The following is a 16,256-nucleotide window of genomic DNA, read 5'->3' as shown; positions in this document are numbered from 1 at the left end:
TAAGGGGAGATCGTCTGCACAATAAAGACTCATTTTTTTCGACGATCTTAGCCTCGAACCACATCGAAAAAGGGGGATTCTCTCATCATTTTCTTTTCATTTCTTATTTAATCACCATGTTAGCTAACTTTAGTGTGTCGATTATATGAGATGAAATGTGATGAATTCGTTATTATGTTTAATATGATTTTGATGTTTTGATTACAAATTGATGTTCATTAATTTCGATTATCATTTCGATCGTATTTTCCTGTGTCTTGTCAAGCACTTCACATAGTTAATAGACGAAACGAAGTATTCGATATCGATTGTAGTCTAAGTCATATTTTCATGTGTCTTGTCATGTACTTCACATAGTTAAGCAACTAGACAACACTTTCATTGACTCGGGATCAACTGATTTAGACGTTTGTTTGACTAAGTATGATCTCCGGATGTACGTAGTACTTAGAGACATCTACTTTAAGAGTCGAACATCGATTATACCTTGAAACATTAGATCGGAGTGCACGTAGTCGTAGGTTTATCATTATCGGATTCTCGGTTCGACACCTCTATGTCTCCCGACTCTTGTTGCCTCCCGACTCTTGTTCCTCCGACTCTTCTCTCGAATCTCTCTCGCCCGTTTACATATATTGTTTAGTTAGTTTTATTTATTTTATTTTGTTTCTTATTCAATATCATAACTCCCCATTTATCCTTGTTTCTCTCCTTTTTAGTCTTAGTTAGCTTTTAATATCTAGACCGAGGGATAAGAGCCTTCGATATCCAAACTACCTTCCTATCCTTGGATTGATCCCGGCTTTGCCGGATTACTACTTGATACCTCCGCTTGGGTGTGAAACCTTTACGGGTGCATCAAGTACACACCATAGCGTACATCAAACTGCCAACTGCACTAGCATACGGTACACGATCGATATGATCCTTCTCCACCGTAGTAGAGGGAAATTGTCTTCCCGAGAGCCTGAAGTGTGGTGCCAAAGGTGTTGACACCGCCTTCGTATTCTGCATCCCGAATTGAGAAACTACTCGTTCGATGTAACCTTTCTGATTCAAGTACAGTTTCTTACTTGGCTCCTCTCTCTTAATCTCCATTCCCAGTATCTTCTTTGCAGCGCCCATGTCTTTCATCTTAAACTCTAGACTGAGTTGAGATTTCAACTTATCTATATCCACCATGCTTCGAGAAGCAATAAGCATGTCATCAACATACAAAAGGAGATAATTAAAGTCACATTCGCGAAGCTTCTTGATGTATACACAACAATCATAGTCACTTCTGCGAAAACCATGTTTTAGCATGAAAAAATCAAATCGTTTGTACCATTGACGAGGGGATTGTTTCAATCCGTAAAGAGACTTCATCAAACGACATACTTGATTTTCTTTACCCTTAACCTTTTATCCCTGAGGTTGAGCCATATAAATTTGTTCTTCCAGATCACCGTGCAAGAAGGCAGTTTTAACATCGAGTTGTTCCAGCTCAAGATTACCATGAGGAACAATACTCAATAGCACCCGAATAGAAGTATGTTTCACGAACGGGGAGAAAATCTCATTGTAGTCGACCCCTTCTTTCTGTGCGTAACCCTTGGCCACTAGTCTTGCCTTATACCTTGTGCCCTTGATCTCAGAAGAATCCTCTTTCTTCTTGTACACCCATTTACAACCAATAACAGACTTACCTTCGGGCAATGGGACAATCTCCCATGTCTTATTCTTGTGAAGAGACTCCATCTCTTCTTGCATAACAACCAACCAACTATCTCTTTCCTCCGCGGTAATAGCTTGTTTGAAGGTGACCGGCTCGTCGTCTTCCACCGAGAGTGCATATTCAACCACATTTGCCTGCCCGTAATGCCTAAGAGGTTTGTCTGACCCTAACCTCTGTATCGGCTTATATAACCGTTTCGGCATAGTGTGTACCGAAACATCCTGCTGCTGTTGTTGTAAAACTTGTTTACCTTCTCCTTGAACCTCCTCATGATTGTGTTCATCAAGTTCCTCATCTTGAGTACTATCCTGATGCTCCTTCGACCAAGATGGCAATGCGTACGATTCGGATCATAGGATAATGATGATCTTGTTGGAAGATCAATCAATCCGGTAAAATTAGGTGTCGTAATACTTAGCTAGAGCAGTTTACGATTGTCGGATCACTTTGGTTATCCGCGGCTAACATAGACCGGATCCTACAATGGGTTAGACATGAGAATGGTAACTTGAACAATGAGAATAAACTGATGGGAACTAGCATATAGATGGATATGATCCAGTCTAATAGTGCTTAAAAGATAGAAAAAAAATCGGGCTAGAAAAGGAAGCCCGGAAAAGAGCAAACCCACTTTTTAGGCCAACACGGGAATCCCTTAAAGGGAGAGCCCTAGCCGGCCATAACAAGGGGTGTGGGCCGGCCAAGACAATCCCATAAGGGGCTATTGTGGCCGGCCACACTAAAGGGATACCCTAATTTGGGCTTAGTCCTAATTAGGGAATCCCAGTTAGATTAAACTCTAACTTGTGCTTATCTTTTCTGAGAGACTTTTAGGATTCCTTATTTGATTGAGACTCTACTAAGGTAATGCCTATATAAGGACCAGTTCAGAGTTCATAAAAGGAGTGGAATTTTCTCAAGAAGAAAATCCCTCTCTTCACACAACTATTGGAGAGAGAGGATTTTAGAGAAAAAGTTTCCATTCTATCTATCAAATCTAGAAGAAAGAGTTCTTCATCTCTACCTTCAAGAAGGTTCTAGCTGACTGAAAGAAGGGAGTTCAAGCTATTCATTCGGTGTCTCAGGTAGAGGAGCTACACTTGAAGCTCTTTGATCTTCACACGCGATTGGAAAGGTTCGTGGGAAAATTGCGATAAAGGTTAGTTTATCCCACTTATAAATCATTTTTAGTTCATGTATTCAATCCTGGATAACTTAGTGTTAAACATTAGATGTTTGAGTTTCTGCTACCAACGCTAGTTATATGATTAGGGTAGTCTTAGAGACATGTAATTCCCTGCAGTTACGATGACACCAAAGAAACAAATCAGGGTATTCCAAACGCCAAACAAAAGCAAAAGACGAACAAACGATACAGTCACAAGGTAGAGCTATGGATAGATTTGTTGTTAATGAACCACCAAATTTAGTTGAAGAGTTAGTAACTGAAGAAAATAATGAAGAACTAAATGAAGATTGTGCACAGAATGAAAATGATAACAATGGTAATGAATTTAACGGTGACATAGACTATAGTAAGAGTCGCGATAGTTTCTTTGGTGGTGAACACTTAAATGATGAAATTTTTGTTGATGATGCTTCTGATGAGTCTCATAAAAAGAAAAAGATCCAATATCCGAAAATATCTCTGATCCAAGACTTTGGGGTACTTTAGATGCAAAACAAAGGGACATGGTAATTGAAAAATGTCCTGTAAGAGATCTATTAATAACTGATTGTCCCAATGATGACACAAATAAGCATTTTTCTTTGGAATTCTATACTAGACACTCATAAAATGAAGAAAAACATGATTGAAATTGGCTTGTGTACTCAAAAGACAAAGTTTTCAGTTTTTGTTGTAAATTATTCAAGAAAGGACATTTGAGAAATAAATTCGCAACTGAAGAATATAGAGATTGGAGACATCTAAAGAACATGAAATTAGCATTGAACACATTGCTAATATGGCTCTTTGCATTATGCCACAAATTCGATTAAAAACAAGCCAGACAATAGAAAAAGCTGTGCAAGATGCAATTAGAAAGGAGAAAGAACATTAGGATTTTTATTGCGAAGGTTAATTTCAATAATAAAATATCTTGGCAAGTATGCTCTGGCATTTTGTGGAACAAAGCAAAAGAATTGGTGAAAAAACAATGAAAACTTTACGGGTCTTGTTGAGATGCTTGCGGAACATGACCCAATTATGGAAGAACATCTTCGTCAGGTTAAAAATAATGAAACTCGATCTCATTATTTCAGTACTGTAACTCAGAATGAGTTAATACAAATGTTATCATGTAAAGTCAAAATCACAATAACTTAAAAAAATTAGGGAAGCTAAATACTTTTTAATCACCGCGAGCAGATGACTTCGATCGTAAGATGTGTGGACATGAGTGTTACATCAGTAGAGGTACAAGAATATTTCTTAGAACTTTTGAATGTGGATGATACATTTGGAGTCAGATTATTTGAAGAGCTACAAACCGCCTTAAAGGCTTTTGATCTTGAGATAGATGATGTGAGATGGCAAGGATATGATAATGGATCAAATATGAAATAGAGCAAGTAAGGGGTACAAAAAACACTCCAAGATATTAACCCCAGAGCATTTTATACTCCATGTGGTTTTCATAGTTCAACTAAAATTTGCTGACATAGCAAATTGTTACAGTAAAGCTAATGATTTCTTTGCAGTTATACAACGGATTTATACGTTGATTTCCAATTCTACAAAGCATTGGAAAATTTTAAAGAATAATCTAGAAGTTACCTTAAAATCATTTTCAACAACACGCTAGGAAAGTCGTGATGAAAGTGCCAAAGCAATTATAACACAACCTCAACAAGTCAAGGAAGCTTTACCCGAATTAGGAAGAAGTGGCAATGAAGCTATAATTAAAAGTGTAACAAATTACAATTTTCAGTTTTTATTGGGCACAACTATTTGTTACAAGATATTGGTTACAGTTAACAAGGTTTGCAAAAGTTTATCAGAAGATATGCATATTGATGCCGCCATTGAACTAGTAAGAGGTTTAATTACCATTTTTAAGCAATACAGGGAAACTGGGTTTGAAGAGGTCGTGGTCGATGCTAAAATACTTGCAACTGAAATGGAAGTTGTTGCTGTATTTTTCGAGAGGTGTGACATTCGTCGAAAAAGACATTTTGACGAGATAGTTGATGGATCATTAGAACTAGTTTCACAATTAGGTGAAAAATATTTGAGGGTTCATTATTTTATTTCCTTAGTAGATCAAGCTATTGGTTTATTAGAGAGAAGATTCGACCAATACCAAGAATTGTGATGGTGAATTAAAAGTATTTTACAATAATCTTTCGGATAATTTGAGAACAGAGGAACATTTTGATGTTGAATGAGATGAATCATTTATAGAGCTATGCCTCTTGCAAAATATTTTGTCTGGTGAAGTTAAAAAAGCTAGTTGCATATTGAATTTCTTGAAGAAAATGAATTGTTTTCCAGCTACTAGTATTGCTTATAGGATTTTATTGACGTAATCACATAATCATGAACTTAACAATCCTCTCGTCCACTATAAATTGTTCCATACTTTCTTGTTAAATTACCATCGTGAATGGATGCTCCATTTTATGATAATAGAAAATGATGTTTTAACTAAATAGGTCAAAGTAATATTGAAAATGAGTAGAAAACCACAAAACGTTTCACAATTATTATTCTGGTAAAAAAACATACAAAGATTAAAATACCCTTTTGTCATTTTGTGTTACTAATTCTTTTATTTTTTTGAAACTTTAAATCTATATAAATTTTTCTTGAGATGTCCGATTTCTATGAAGTTCATATGTTTAGAAATGATTTTTCATCAGCTTTCTAACAAGATCCACATCCTCTTTAAAATTTTTTTTAGGAAAAAACCGTGTGTTTTCTGATCGTTCAATTTTTCAAACTGGGTTTGCAAATGTAAATTGCAAATTGAGATTGCCAAATATAAATTGCAATCTTGATTTGCAAGCTTTGCAGAACAACGTAATCTCGGGTTGTAGATTTTGCAAACTCGATTTGCAAATCGAGAACAAAAAAACTGAAAGTTTTTTCTTCAAATATGAAAATTTCATCTTCACCATCATGAAATAAGTTAATGTTTCAGATTTGGTTGCACATCATCATCAAAATTAGATTTATCATCCTCATCAGATATGTCCCTGAGTTTTTCTTGACAAGAAGTAGAGAGAGATAAAGAGAGGAAAAAGAAGAGCTTAAACCGAGTTTAATGGTGGTTATGATGAAGAAAATCAACGAAAAAGATTCAAAGAAAGAGAATAAGAAGAAGAAAAAAAAAGAAGAAGATCTGAGAAGAAGATGAAGAAGAGCTAAAACACGTATCATCCTTTATCTCTCAATATTGTTCATGTTCAAAGAAGAGTTAAATCGAGTTTACTGGTGGTTATGCTGAAAAAAAATGACGACGACGAAGAAGATTCGAAGAAAAAGAAGAAGAAGGTCAAAGAAAATTATGAAGAATCTAGAGGAGGAGGAAGAAGGAGAATCTTAAAACTTTTTTGGGTTTCTTGAGAGAGAAAATGATTTCTAATGGACAAGATCTATTATTACTCATAATATTTTGGGAATCAAACAATTAGAAAACAATTAGAAAATGATTTCTAATGGACAACCATTATGATAATTTTTTGGTTAATACAAGTTGTTTCTTGGGTTATTATGATAATCTTTTGACCTAAACAACCATTTTCTATTAGGAAATGGTTGTTTGGGCCCAAAAAATTAGCATAATAATGAAAAAAGCAAGTAACTTGTTGTATTAACTAAATGTTGCTAAAATATTTTGGATAGTGATACATAAAGTTTAAAATAGGTGGCTAATATATGGATAACCAATTCTTTTTTGAATTTTTGGGCTTATAGTCCAAAAAACTGGCTCTAAACATACATTTAGTCCTCTCTAATCCTATAAAGGGTTTCTAAACCAAAATATTAATGTAAATGGATATCTAGTCCATTTGTATACATCTAGAGAGAAAACACAAATCTCTAGAATACATATTAAATCATAATACCTAAACTAACCTTCATTATATATAAAAACTGATTTACCTTCAAAATTCCCAAATATCTTTTTCCATTTTTATCTCCCACCTTCTCTCTTCAATCACGTTTCTATTCAAAGTAACCATTATCTTTATTATCTCCATAACGGAAACTTGTTTCTTTTCTATCTCTAAAACCGAATCATCTAATCAACCTTCATTTTTGAGTCTCAGAAATGTTCTTCATCTTTATTAGAGCAGCTGAAACCTCCATCGTTTATTTCGATTTCCATCATCAAAGATTCAGGTTCGAACCATTGTTAAGATCAATAGTTGCTTTTGTGGTTAAAGTAACAAGTTTAATCATTCTTTTAGTGTTTTTCATCATCATCTTTAAGGATATTTAAGATTTTCATTATAATCGACTTCATCTCTGTATCATCTTCTCAAATATTCATCATTATTCATGATTTTCTCTCTCTAAGATCTTCATAACTGATTTATGATGTTAGTGTTAAATCTTTGTTTACTAATTCATTATCTTCGATTATGTTTTGTTTGTATCCATGTATTATTTTATTTTTCATTAGATTTAGGTTACAGATCTTGATGTTTAGAACATCTCTCGATATCAGATCCGGTAATGATACCATTTTTTATCCAGAGAAGAGTACGTACATTTTTTGTATCAGAATGTAAACGATGTGTAATTTATACGAAATTATGTGTACTTTATTGAACATCACAACTTTGTACCAGAGAAGATTTCGTACGTTTTTTTGTAACAGAATGTAAACGATGTGCAATTTACATGAAAGTATGTGCATTTATTGAACATCACACGTTTGTACCATAGAAGATTCTGTACGATGTTACTGTAACAAAATGTAAACAATGTGTATTGTGAAAAAAAATTATATGTAGTTTATTGCGCTTTACACATTTGAATTGCTGAAGATTTCGTACAATTATACTGTAAAAGAATGTAAACATTGCGTAATGTTCCAAAAATTATATTTAACTTATTGCACATTATACATATTTTTTCATAATAGTGACTTTGTGATTCAAACTAAAGTTCTGTTTGTCTCCCAACACATTATGAAGTTTAACAAACAATATGCATTATTTACTCCATTATACATGTCGTTTCTAGTGAATTATATGTTTTGTTGACAAAAGTATATGTTTTTTTTTTAGTTTTGCTGTTACCTACGGAATTTCCTACAAAATCATCCAATTAAGTATGACCACAAAACTAAAATCTAATGGCTGGGATAAAATATTTATTGAAATTGATCAGTTGTTTCCTGGTGGTGCAGAAGCATTTCGATATGCTAATCGACAATATAGTATAAACACAGGACATGATTTCAAATTCATCAAAAATGATGTAAAACGTGTAACTGTTGTTTGTCCTGTTCAAGACTGCAAATGGAGAGTACATGGATGAGCACCATTTCTGAACCAGGGAAGATTTTGTACGTTTTTTTTTGTAAAAAAATGTAAACGATGTGTAATTTAATAGAAATTATGTGTAATTTATTGAACATGACGCATATACATTTGATAAATTACGTTGTATACACGATAAATGATGGTTGTCTCGTCATAAATAACACATAATTTACGAACCTGTTTCATAATTTTGTATTTGATGTGTGGTTATGTATGAGTAAAAATGAAAACAAATGCTGCTGTAATGTTCCCAAAAAAATATACTTTTTCCAAATCTGAAAGTTCAGTGAAAGAAAGTGATATATACGTTTTGTATATTAACCCCCAAATCACGCTTAATTGATCCCAGAAAATTGAGTTTGGTTTCCAAATCTGTAAAGAGAGAAAATTGATTTGGTTTCCAAATCTGTAAAGAGAGAGAAAATTGATTTGAAAATATCCGTTATTTCCTATTTAATTTCCTCCAATCATGCAAATTGATTTCGTTTCCTTTTTAAAACAAAAAATCACGGTACAAAATGCCGTTTAAAATTTCGTCTGGCCCCACATTAAGGGTATATTGTTTAATACACTAAGGGTTTTTGGTCCAAAGTGCAAAAGGGCTAAAAACCTATTTTTTTGGGAAGATTGGACCATAAACCCTTTTTGAACATTATTTTGGGCTACATACCCATGGACCCTTCTTTTTTGTACGGGCAACTATTTTATGTGGACAACTAGAAAAATTAAAAATATTATATGGACATCAGGTTTTAAGAGGACATCACTCTATTATTTTTCATTCATGTCCTCTATGAATTAGATGTTTTATTTTAAATCCTCCTTATTTTCTTCCATAAACCTTGGACTTTAGTGTACTTCTTCTTCTTCATCACCCACAAATTTGTAGATAGAGAAACTTTGGAGAGACATTATTGATCATGGCACCAAGAAAATCAAAAAAAGTTGTTAAAGGATTTTCCCAAGGAGAAATGTAAGGTTTCTTCCTACCTAACACTTAGATTTGAGATGTTTTTTGTCAAATTTATTTAAATCTTTCCCAAATATAAGTTGTTGAACAAAACCAACCCAATCCATGGATGATCTGGTCTTCTTCATAAACCCTAAAACCCCTTCAAATCAAAAAAATAAAACCAAGAAAATGATTTTGGTATCAAACAACAAGCAGATATGCTCGTGTTTCGTGCAAAATACAAGAAATCTTTCCACAATTTCATGGTAAACTACAAGAAATTTTCTCATAATTTCGTGGTAAAACCACAGAAACAGAACCAAATTTTCGTGGGTTTTCTACAAAATTCTAAAACCCATCTTTGAATTTTGCTCATTAAATCTTTTTCGATTCTTTCAAACTACAAAAACGAAAATACAAAACACAATACTAAAAGTTAGGGTTTTACCCCATCAATATCATTATTTCTTACTATAAAAACGCCCGGAAAAACTTATTTAGGTGGAGATTGAGGGATTTTATCTTCCTCATCCATCTAAGGTTTGAGAAATAAGATAGTGAAGTGGTAGAAGTTGTAGTTTACTTGTAATAGCCGTAAAAGAACAAGAATAAAACTAACAAAAAGAAGAAGATGATGAAGATCAGGAAGAAGAAGAAGAATGGAAGTTAGCTTTTCTATTTTAATTTATTATATTTGTTTCTAGTCCTGAGATTAATTAGTTTTTTAATACTTAAGGTATTATAGAGTCGTCCCCTTATTAAATCAAAGTCAATAGAGTCAAGCATAACTGACTTGCACCGGACCCGAAAATAATTGTCCACATAAGATAATTGGTTGTCCATATATTGACCACCTTAAAATAATAATACGGGTAATTAACAATCATGCCATTTCTAATTTTTTGGTTCCCAAACTAACCTTGCATATTAAAACTCATTTTTTTCAAACCACCGAAACAATTTAGGGCTTCTTCTTCTTCTTCTTCTTCAATTTGCTTCATCAAACTCACTCTGATTTAATAGTAATATGAAATTCAAGTTTAGAGATTGAAGAGAAAGTTGAATTTGTAGAAGAACCTGATCTTTCTGTTGAAGGAAACACTTCTTCTTCTATGAAATCAAATTGAGATTAAGCAGTGAAAACATTGTAATTGGCAGTTTTTCAAGATACAGTTATTCTAGAATGCCCAATATTTTGACCTAAGTTTCTTGCGTAAGGTATTAAGAAATCTTCCTTTTTTCAGGGTTTTTGTTCGTGCCCTGAAAGTTCTTGATTTATGGACTGAAAGTGTTCAGGAAAAATGGGTAATGGTATTATATTGGGAGGATCCAATTTTCAACTCCAAATTTTGGTTAATTGTTGGGAGGGTTCAATTTTTATTATACGAGGTTTCCGCCGCGTCCTACGGACGCGACAAATCCCTCTTGGCTAACGCCGGATATGACATTTAAATCAAAATTCCTAAAAGGAACCCTCTGGAGATGGAATTTTATACCAGCCATCGGATAAGATCTCTGTCAAACTCCCAATAAAAAATAGACGATCAGACTTATCCTTCGTTACTTATCCCTCGTGTAACCGACTGACCAGTTTTACTATATAGGAATGGGAGGATTTGGTATTATAATGGCAATCATTAATTTGAAGAGTTTAAGGATCTCCATCCGGTCTTTAATGCATATATGGAAAAGCCCTCATTTGTGGGAGAATCACATTCATGCTATTTTATGGATGTGTTGAACTTTACTGCAAAAGGACAATTTATTCTTTCTTGTCAATTAGAAGAAAGGAACCGTTGTCTGTTGTTGCATCAGTTTAGATGTTAATTTCTCCACGATCAAATTCTAGAATAATTTGCTCCTTTAGTGAAGAATGTGACTTAGGAGTATATTAAAGAATTGGTTTGATTAATATTAGCGCTCATAGTTTATGTAGCTATTGCCTTGTCTGCATAACAGTATTATTCCTTGTGAGTTTTGGAGTATGAATTTCTCGGTTTCATAGAGCAACCACAAATCTTTTAGGGTTTCTAATTTTTTAGTTCTCAAATCTTCTTCTTTGTCTTTGATCTTCTACTTCTTAGTCTTCTCGGAATCTTCTTCTTATATATGCAGGGCTTAAGAGAAAAATACATATAGAGTATTGATTTCAGATGACCCAGCATGAAGATGAACAGACAAACCCAGACTAGACAACTAGTCCTCTTTTAAGCCCAAATGACTGGAAATATTTATACAAGTCATATTTGATTCACTTGAAACTATACTGCAATAATAGAGCTCTCAATAGGTAGATTCTTACTTTTGTTCCCACTTCTCAACCCCATTTTCTCCAATACAAAAGGCTTCACATTTTAAAGGAAGCAACATTTATGGGTACTAGAGAGAATACGCAAGGACAACACTAGAACTAAGTTCTTTCCTTCCCTTCAAACAATTCAATAGTTTTCTAACATACTTACCTTTTAGTACCCATCAATCAAGCACTCATCACAACAACTTTTTTTCTCCAAGAAAGTTCCCACAATATTAATATAATCTTTATATCCTTTCTTAAACATGCTCATCAGTCATCACTTTCTCAATATCAACATAGTTTATGATTCATGAGATCACCATGTATTGTTCACTAAGTCCAGGCATGGATAGAAGATGGGAAGATAGATTTACACCCCTAAGAAATCCCTTGTTTGTCCTCCTGCTTGATCAGTACTAGCATCCACCTTTCGGCGTTTTGCCGGGTAGGTCTCCAATGGATTTGATATGGAAAGATCTACTGATGGATTCTTTAAATGGGGCCCAATAACATTAGATGGGATTGAACCAAGAAATCCACTAAATTGGCTTACTTGCTTGGCATGGTTTTCACTGCACTTACTAGCTCCAAAGCTCATTAGAAATGATGTGTCGGAGGAAGTTACTCCTATTTCGGAAGCTTTTTGTAGCAAAGCGGTGGCCGACATATTCGCTACAAGTTGTTGGTGCGGCTGAGTACTATAAAGAGATGGAGCACTTACCAGTTGAAGAGTGCGAACATCTTTAGTGGACGTAAATTCACTCAAGTTCGTCAATGAAAGTTTGTTTCCAAGAACCCAATTTATTCGATGACAATCTGGTTCTTGAAGATTGGAAAATGGCAGACCAAATGGATCACCATAAAGTTTTCCTGAATCTATAGATCCAATTTGATGCAACTCTGGGATACTAACTGTATTTAGGTTAACTAGGGATCCTTGACCACCCATCCACAAAGAAAGACCCGGCATATTGCAACCCGTCCGTTGTTCTTTGTTGCTTGAAATTGGCTCGAACATAGAAGAGAAAGGTTGTACCATACTAGGTCCTAGAGGATTTCCAATAAAATGATAATTGGGTGTGATAGAGTGGTTGATATTACATGCTGCAGTAACTCTTGCAGTTTCTTCAGCTAGGGCATCACAGAAGGCTCTATGAGTAAGAAAGCTATCTCTCCTGCTCAAAAAAACATAATACACATTTCAGATTAAGTATAATCTGCAAAATGAAGAATGAAAGAAAACCTATAATAGAGATATATGAAAAAGAAAACAATGCATGGGAACAAGAAATGATACTACAATTTTACAAAAAAAAATTGCAGAAAGAGTGAAAACCTAGAAATGATGAACATTATACATAGATTTCTTAGTCCCTTTCTACAAACTCTATATGGAGAGAGAGAGAGAGAGAGAGAGAGAGAGAGAGAGAGAGAGAGAGAGAGAGAGAGAGAGAGAGAGAGAGAGAGAGAGAGAGAGAGAGAGAGAGAGAGAGAGAGAGAGAGAGATGGTTTCCTATAATGTCTGTCACATGCAAAACATTTACAGACAAAAAAACACATAACAACTCATAAGTATACTCTACCTTTGACTCCTAAATCCTTTCTTCTTCTTTGGCTATGGATTGCTAAGTACAAACAAACCTAGCTAGCTTGTTTCCAAGACTTGCCTCTAGGAGATGAAGACTGAACCATCACCTCCTAAGATAAATGCTAGAGAACAAGAAACACTAGGACGAAATCCTATGTGGCTTTTCGCGATTTGCGGTTCAGTGGATCAGAATCATCCGAAGCATGAATCACAACAAGCCACATAAAATTTCTGCCTAAGTCTGCTTAGTTTTTCTTATTCTCTAGCATTACTCCCTCCTAATACCAAGCTAGCTAACTTAAATCTATAAGCACCAAATTAAGCAAAATTGTCTCTCTGAAAATATGTAATAATAAGTAAAGAAAATCAATCTTAGTAATAGATAAAAAACCTTGAAAATAGAGTCCCGCAATCGCACTTGTACTCCCTAGTGCCACATGTTTTCGAGTGAGCCTTCCAATCCGACTGAACAGCGTATCGTTTCAAACATTTATCGCACTTCCACTTCTTCTCACCGTGTTTCCTGCAGAAGTGTTTTTTGATACCGGTAAGGTCACCGAGAGCCCTAGAAGGGTGATGGTGAACACAACTATTCTCTGGACACACATAAACACGTTTCTTTGGTTCTTTGCTACTTCTTTGCCTCAGCTTCCATGGAAGATTATGCCCTCTTCTATGTAGTTGAAGGTTTTGATCTCTTTGAAATCCTTTCCCACAAATTTCACACAAGAATCTGTTTGTAGCCATAAGAGTCTTGGGAGATAAAGCAATTACTTCAGCTTCAGGATCTGCATATGTCAAGTGCATACTTTTTAAGTTAAACCAAATCAATCAATTAAAGATAAAAAACCTAATCAAATCCATGAATATACCCCTTGATCATAAAAACACGAGTAATGCTAGAGAATAAGAAAAACTAGGCAGATTGTTGACAGAAATTCTATGTGGCTTGCCGTGATTCGCTGTTTGATGGATCAAAATCATCCAAAATACGAAACGCGACAATCTACCTAGGATTTCTGCCTAGAGTCTCCCTAGGTTTTCTTGCTATCCCGAACATTTTTATAAGAACATATGGAGTGAGTGTGAGAGAAAGAGAGAGAGAGGGAGAGAGGTACCTGGTGTTCCTGGTAGGTTTCTCTTTTTCTTTATGATGGGTTGGTTAATTGGTCCAACAAAATCTATGTTTTGAGTATTACTGATGAAAGTACTAGTCAGAATTGATGGTTGTTCTACTGCTATCTTATTCATTATCAACATTAGGTTAAAGAAAACAAGAAAAAAACAACAAGAGATCTGCTGATTCAAAAGAGAATTGTAGTAATGAAGATATGGTGATCAATGAGACCAAGAGAAAACCCAAGAGTATGGGTAGTCTTTTATGGCTCTAATATTGCTAATAAAATAAGCTCATAATGGATGATTCTCTTTCTCTCTCTAATTATCTTTCTTTCTCTCACCACTACCTCTCTCTTTGTGTGTTTTTGTGCACACTTGCAAGAATTGCAAGAATAATTTATGTATTAACGTATACACATGTATACACAAACACACCCGACCACTTGGGTGTGTCAATACCCACAAACACCCTCATGTACTTAGTCAACTATCAAACTCTAGTTGTTAAGATTACTTTAGATTGTATCTTGTTAATATCTTATCATACACTAACCTATATATATATACATGTATAACAGCCTAAATGAATACATAGAAATCATTTTCAATATCTCTTCTTTACTCATCCTGTTCGGTTCATCCCTCTCTCTCCTTTTCGATCTTCACTTCACACACAGACTCGGTTGAGTCTTCATATGGTATTAGAGCATATTTGTTTTTTTTAGTACTAATGGCTTCCTCAACTGATCTCTCGGGTTCCAATCCCTCTGGTTCTATCCCTACCAATGGTGCTCAATCATCTCCTTTGTTTGATGTTCACCATTCGGAATCGCCAACAACAATCTTGATCACACCACTTCTATCGGGAGACAATTATCCTTCTTGGTCTCGTGCCATGAAGATGGCTTTACGTGCCAAAGACAAGTTTGCTTTTGTCGATGGTTCTCTCCCACGTCCAACTTCTCCAAACGATCTCCATTCATGGAATCGTTGTAACGACCTTGTTACTAGTTGGCTATTGAACTCCGTAGAACCGGACATCCGTCAATCGATTCTTTACGATGACAACGCTGCAGAAATATGGCAAAACTTACATGAACGGTTTTATCAAACCAATGCCCCGAAGATTTTTCAACTCAAACGTGCTATTACATCTTTAAGACAAGATGGATCCGACGTTTCCGCATATTTCACACGTTTGAAGTCTCTTCAGGATGAACTTCAGTCACTCATTGTTTTTGAACCATGTATGTGTGGTCATGGAAAAACAATGATGGATCGCTTGAATCAAGATCGTGCCATGGAATTTCTCCAAGGTTTACACGATCGTTTCTCCTCCATTCGAAGTCAAATCTTGCTTATGGACCCGTTTCCATCCATATTACGTATACATAGCTTGGTCAAGAAGGAAGAGGTGCAACAAAACATTATGAATGACAATGTTATTACTCCAGAAGGTGCTGCCCTTGCGGTTCATCAATCGACTCATGGACATTTTAATCGATCGGACAAAGTTGACAACATTGAGAAACCACGTACTAAACGTCCACGTCCATTTTGTGAAAACTGTCGTATGCATGGTCATCTAATCACTACTTGCTATAAGATCCACGGATACCCACCTCGTCCTCGACAACACCATACTGCTGCTGTCCACTCGGTTCCAGCCAACAAGGAGGCGCCCCTAGCCACCTCTATGTCCCACGAGCAATATGTGAATTTATGCAACTTACTGTCCCAGCAGTCACGGTCCTCTGTAGGCACCCCACCGGTCCAACCTTCAACGTCTTCTCCTGGTCCTTCCACTACCGACCCGCATGTGAACCTTACAGGTAATTATTCTAACCACACTCCTGGGTTATAGACTCGGGTGCTTCCCGACATATATGTTCGGACTTATCTTTGTTTTCTATTTATTATCTAGCTCCGCCTAATTTCTTTGTCCGATTACCCGACGATAGTCGAGTTCGTGTATCTCACATTGGTTCGGTATCTTTTTCAAGCTCTCTCTCTTTACAACATGTATTACATATTCCATGTTTTAAATTTCATTTAATCTCCGTTTTCGAAGTATCTAAATCAC

At 35.2% G+C, this 16,256-nt stretch overlaps 2 protein-coding genes across 2 annotated transcripts; one reads left to right on the top strand and one right to left on the bottom strand.

The window, feature by feature from the left end:
- Positions 1-11,361: 11,361 nt before the first annotated feature.
- On the bottom strand, positions 11,362-14,555 carry LOC147548905 (zinc finger protein MAGPIE-like). Its single transcript, XM_086672383.1, has 3 exons — positions 14,173-14,555; positions 13,446-13,842; positions 11,362-12,641 (listed from the first exon to the last, which is right to left on the bottom strand). Exons 1-3 carry the CDS (start codon positions 14,312-14,314, stop codon positions 11,837-11,839), a joined length of 1,344 nt encoding a protein of 447 aa, XP_086528509.1. The 5' UTR covers positions 14,315-14,555; the 3' UTR covers positions 11,362-11,836.
- A 348-nt stretch (positions 14,556-14,903) lies between these two features.
- On the top strand, positions 14,904-16,037 carry LOC147548904 (uncharacterized). The gene has a single exon (XM_086668150.1). It carries the CDS (start codon positions 14,904-14,906, stop codon positions 16,035-16,037), a length of 1,134 nt encoding a protein of 377 aa, XP_086524276.1.
- The last annotated feature ends 219 nt before the right edge of the window (positions 16,038-16,256 follow it).

The sequence above is a fragment of the Eschscholzia californica genome, unplaced genomic scaffold, assembly GCF_041429995.1.
Source record: "Eschscholzia californica isolate CP2 unplaced genomic scaffold, dmEscCali1.0.p SCAF_3, whole genome shotgun sequence".
NCBI lineage: Eukaryota > Viridiplantae > Streptophyta > Magnoliopsida > Ranunculales > Papaveraceae > Eschscholzia > Eschscholzia californica.
This window is presented reverse-complemented; position numbering and strand designations above follow the sequence as displayed.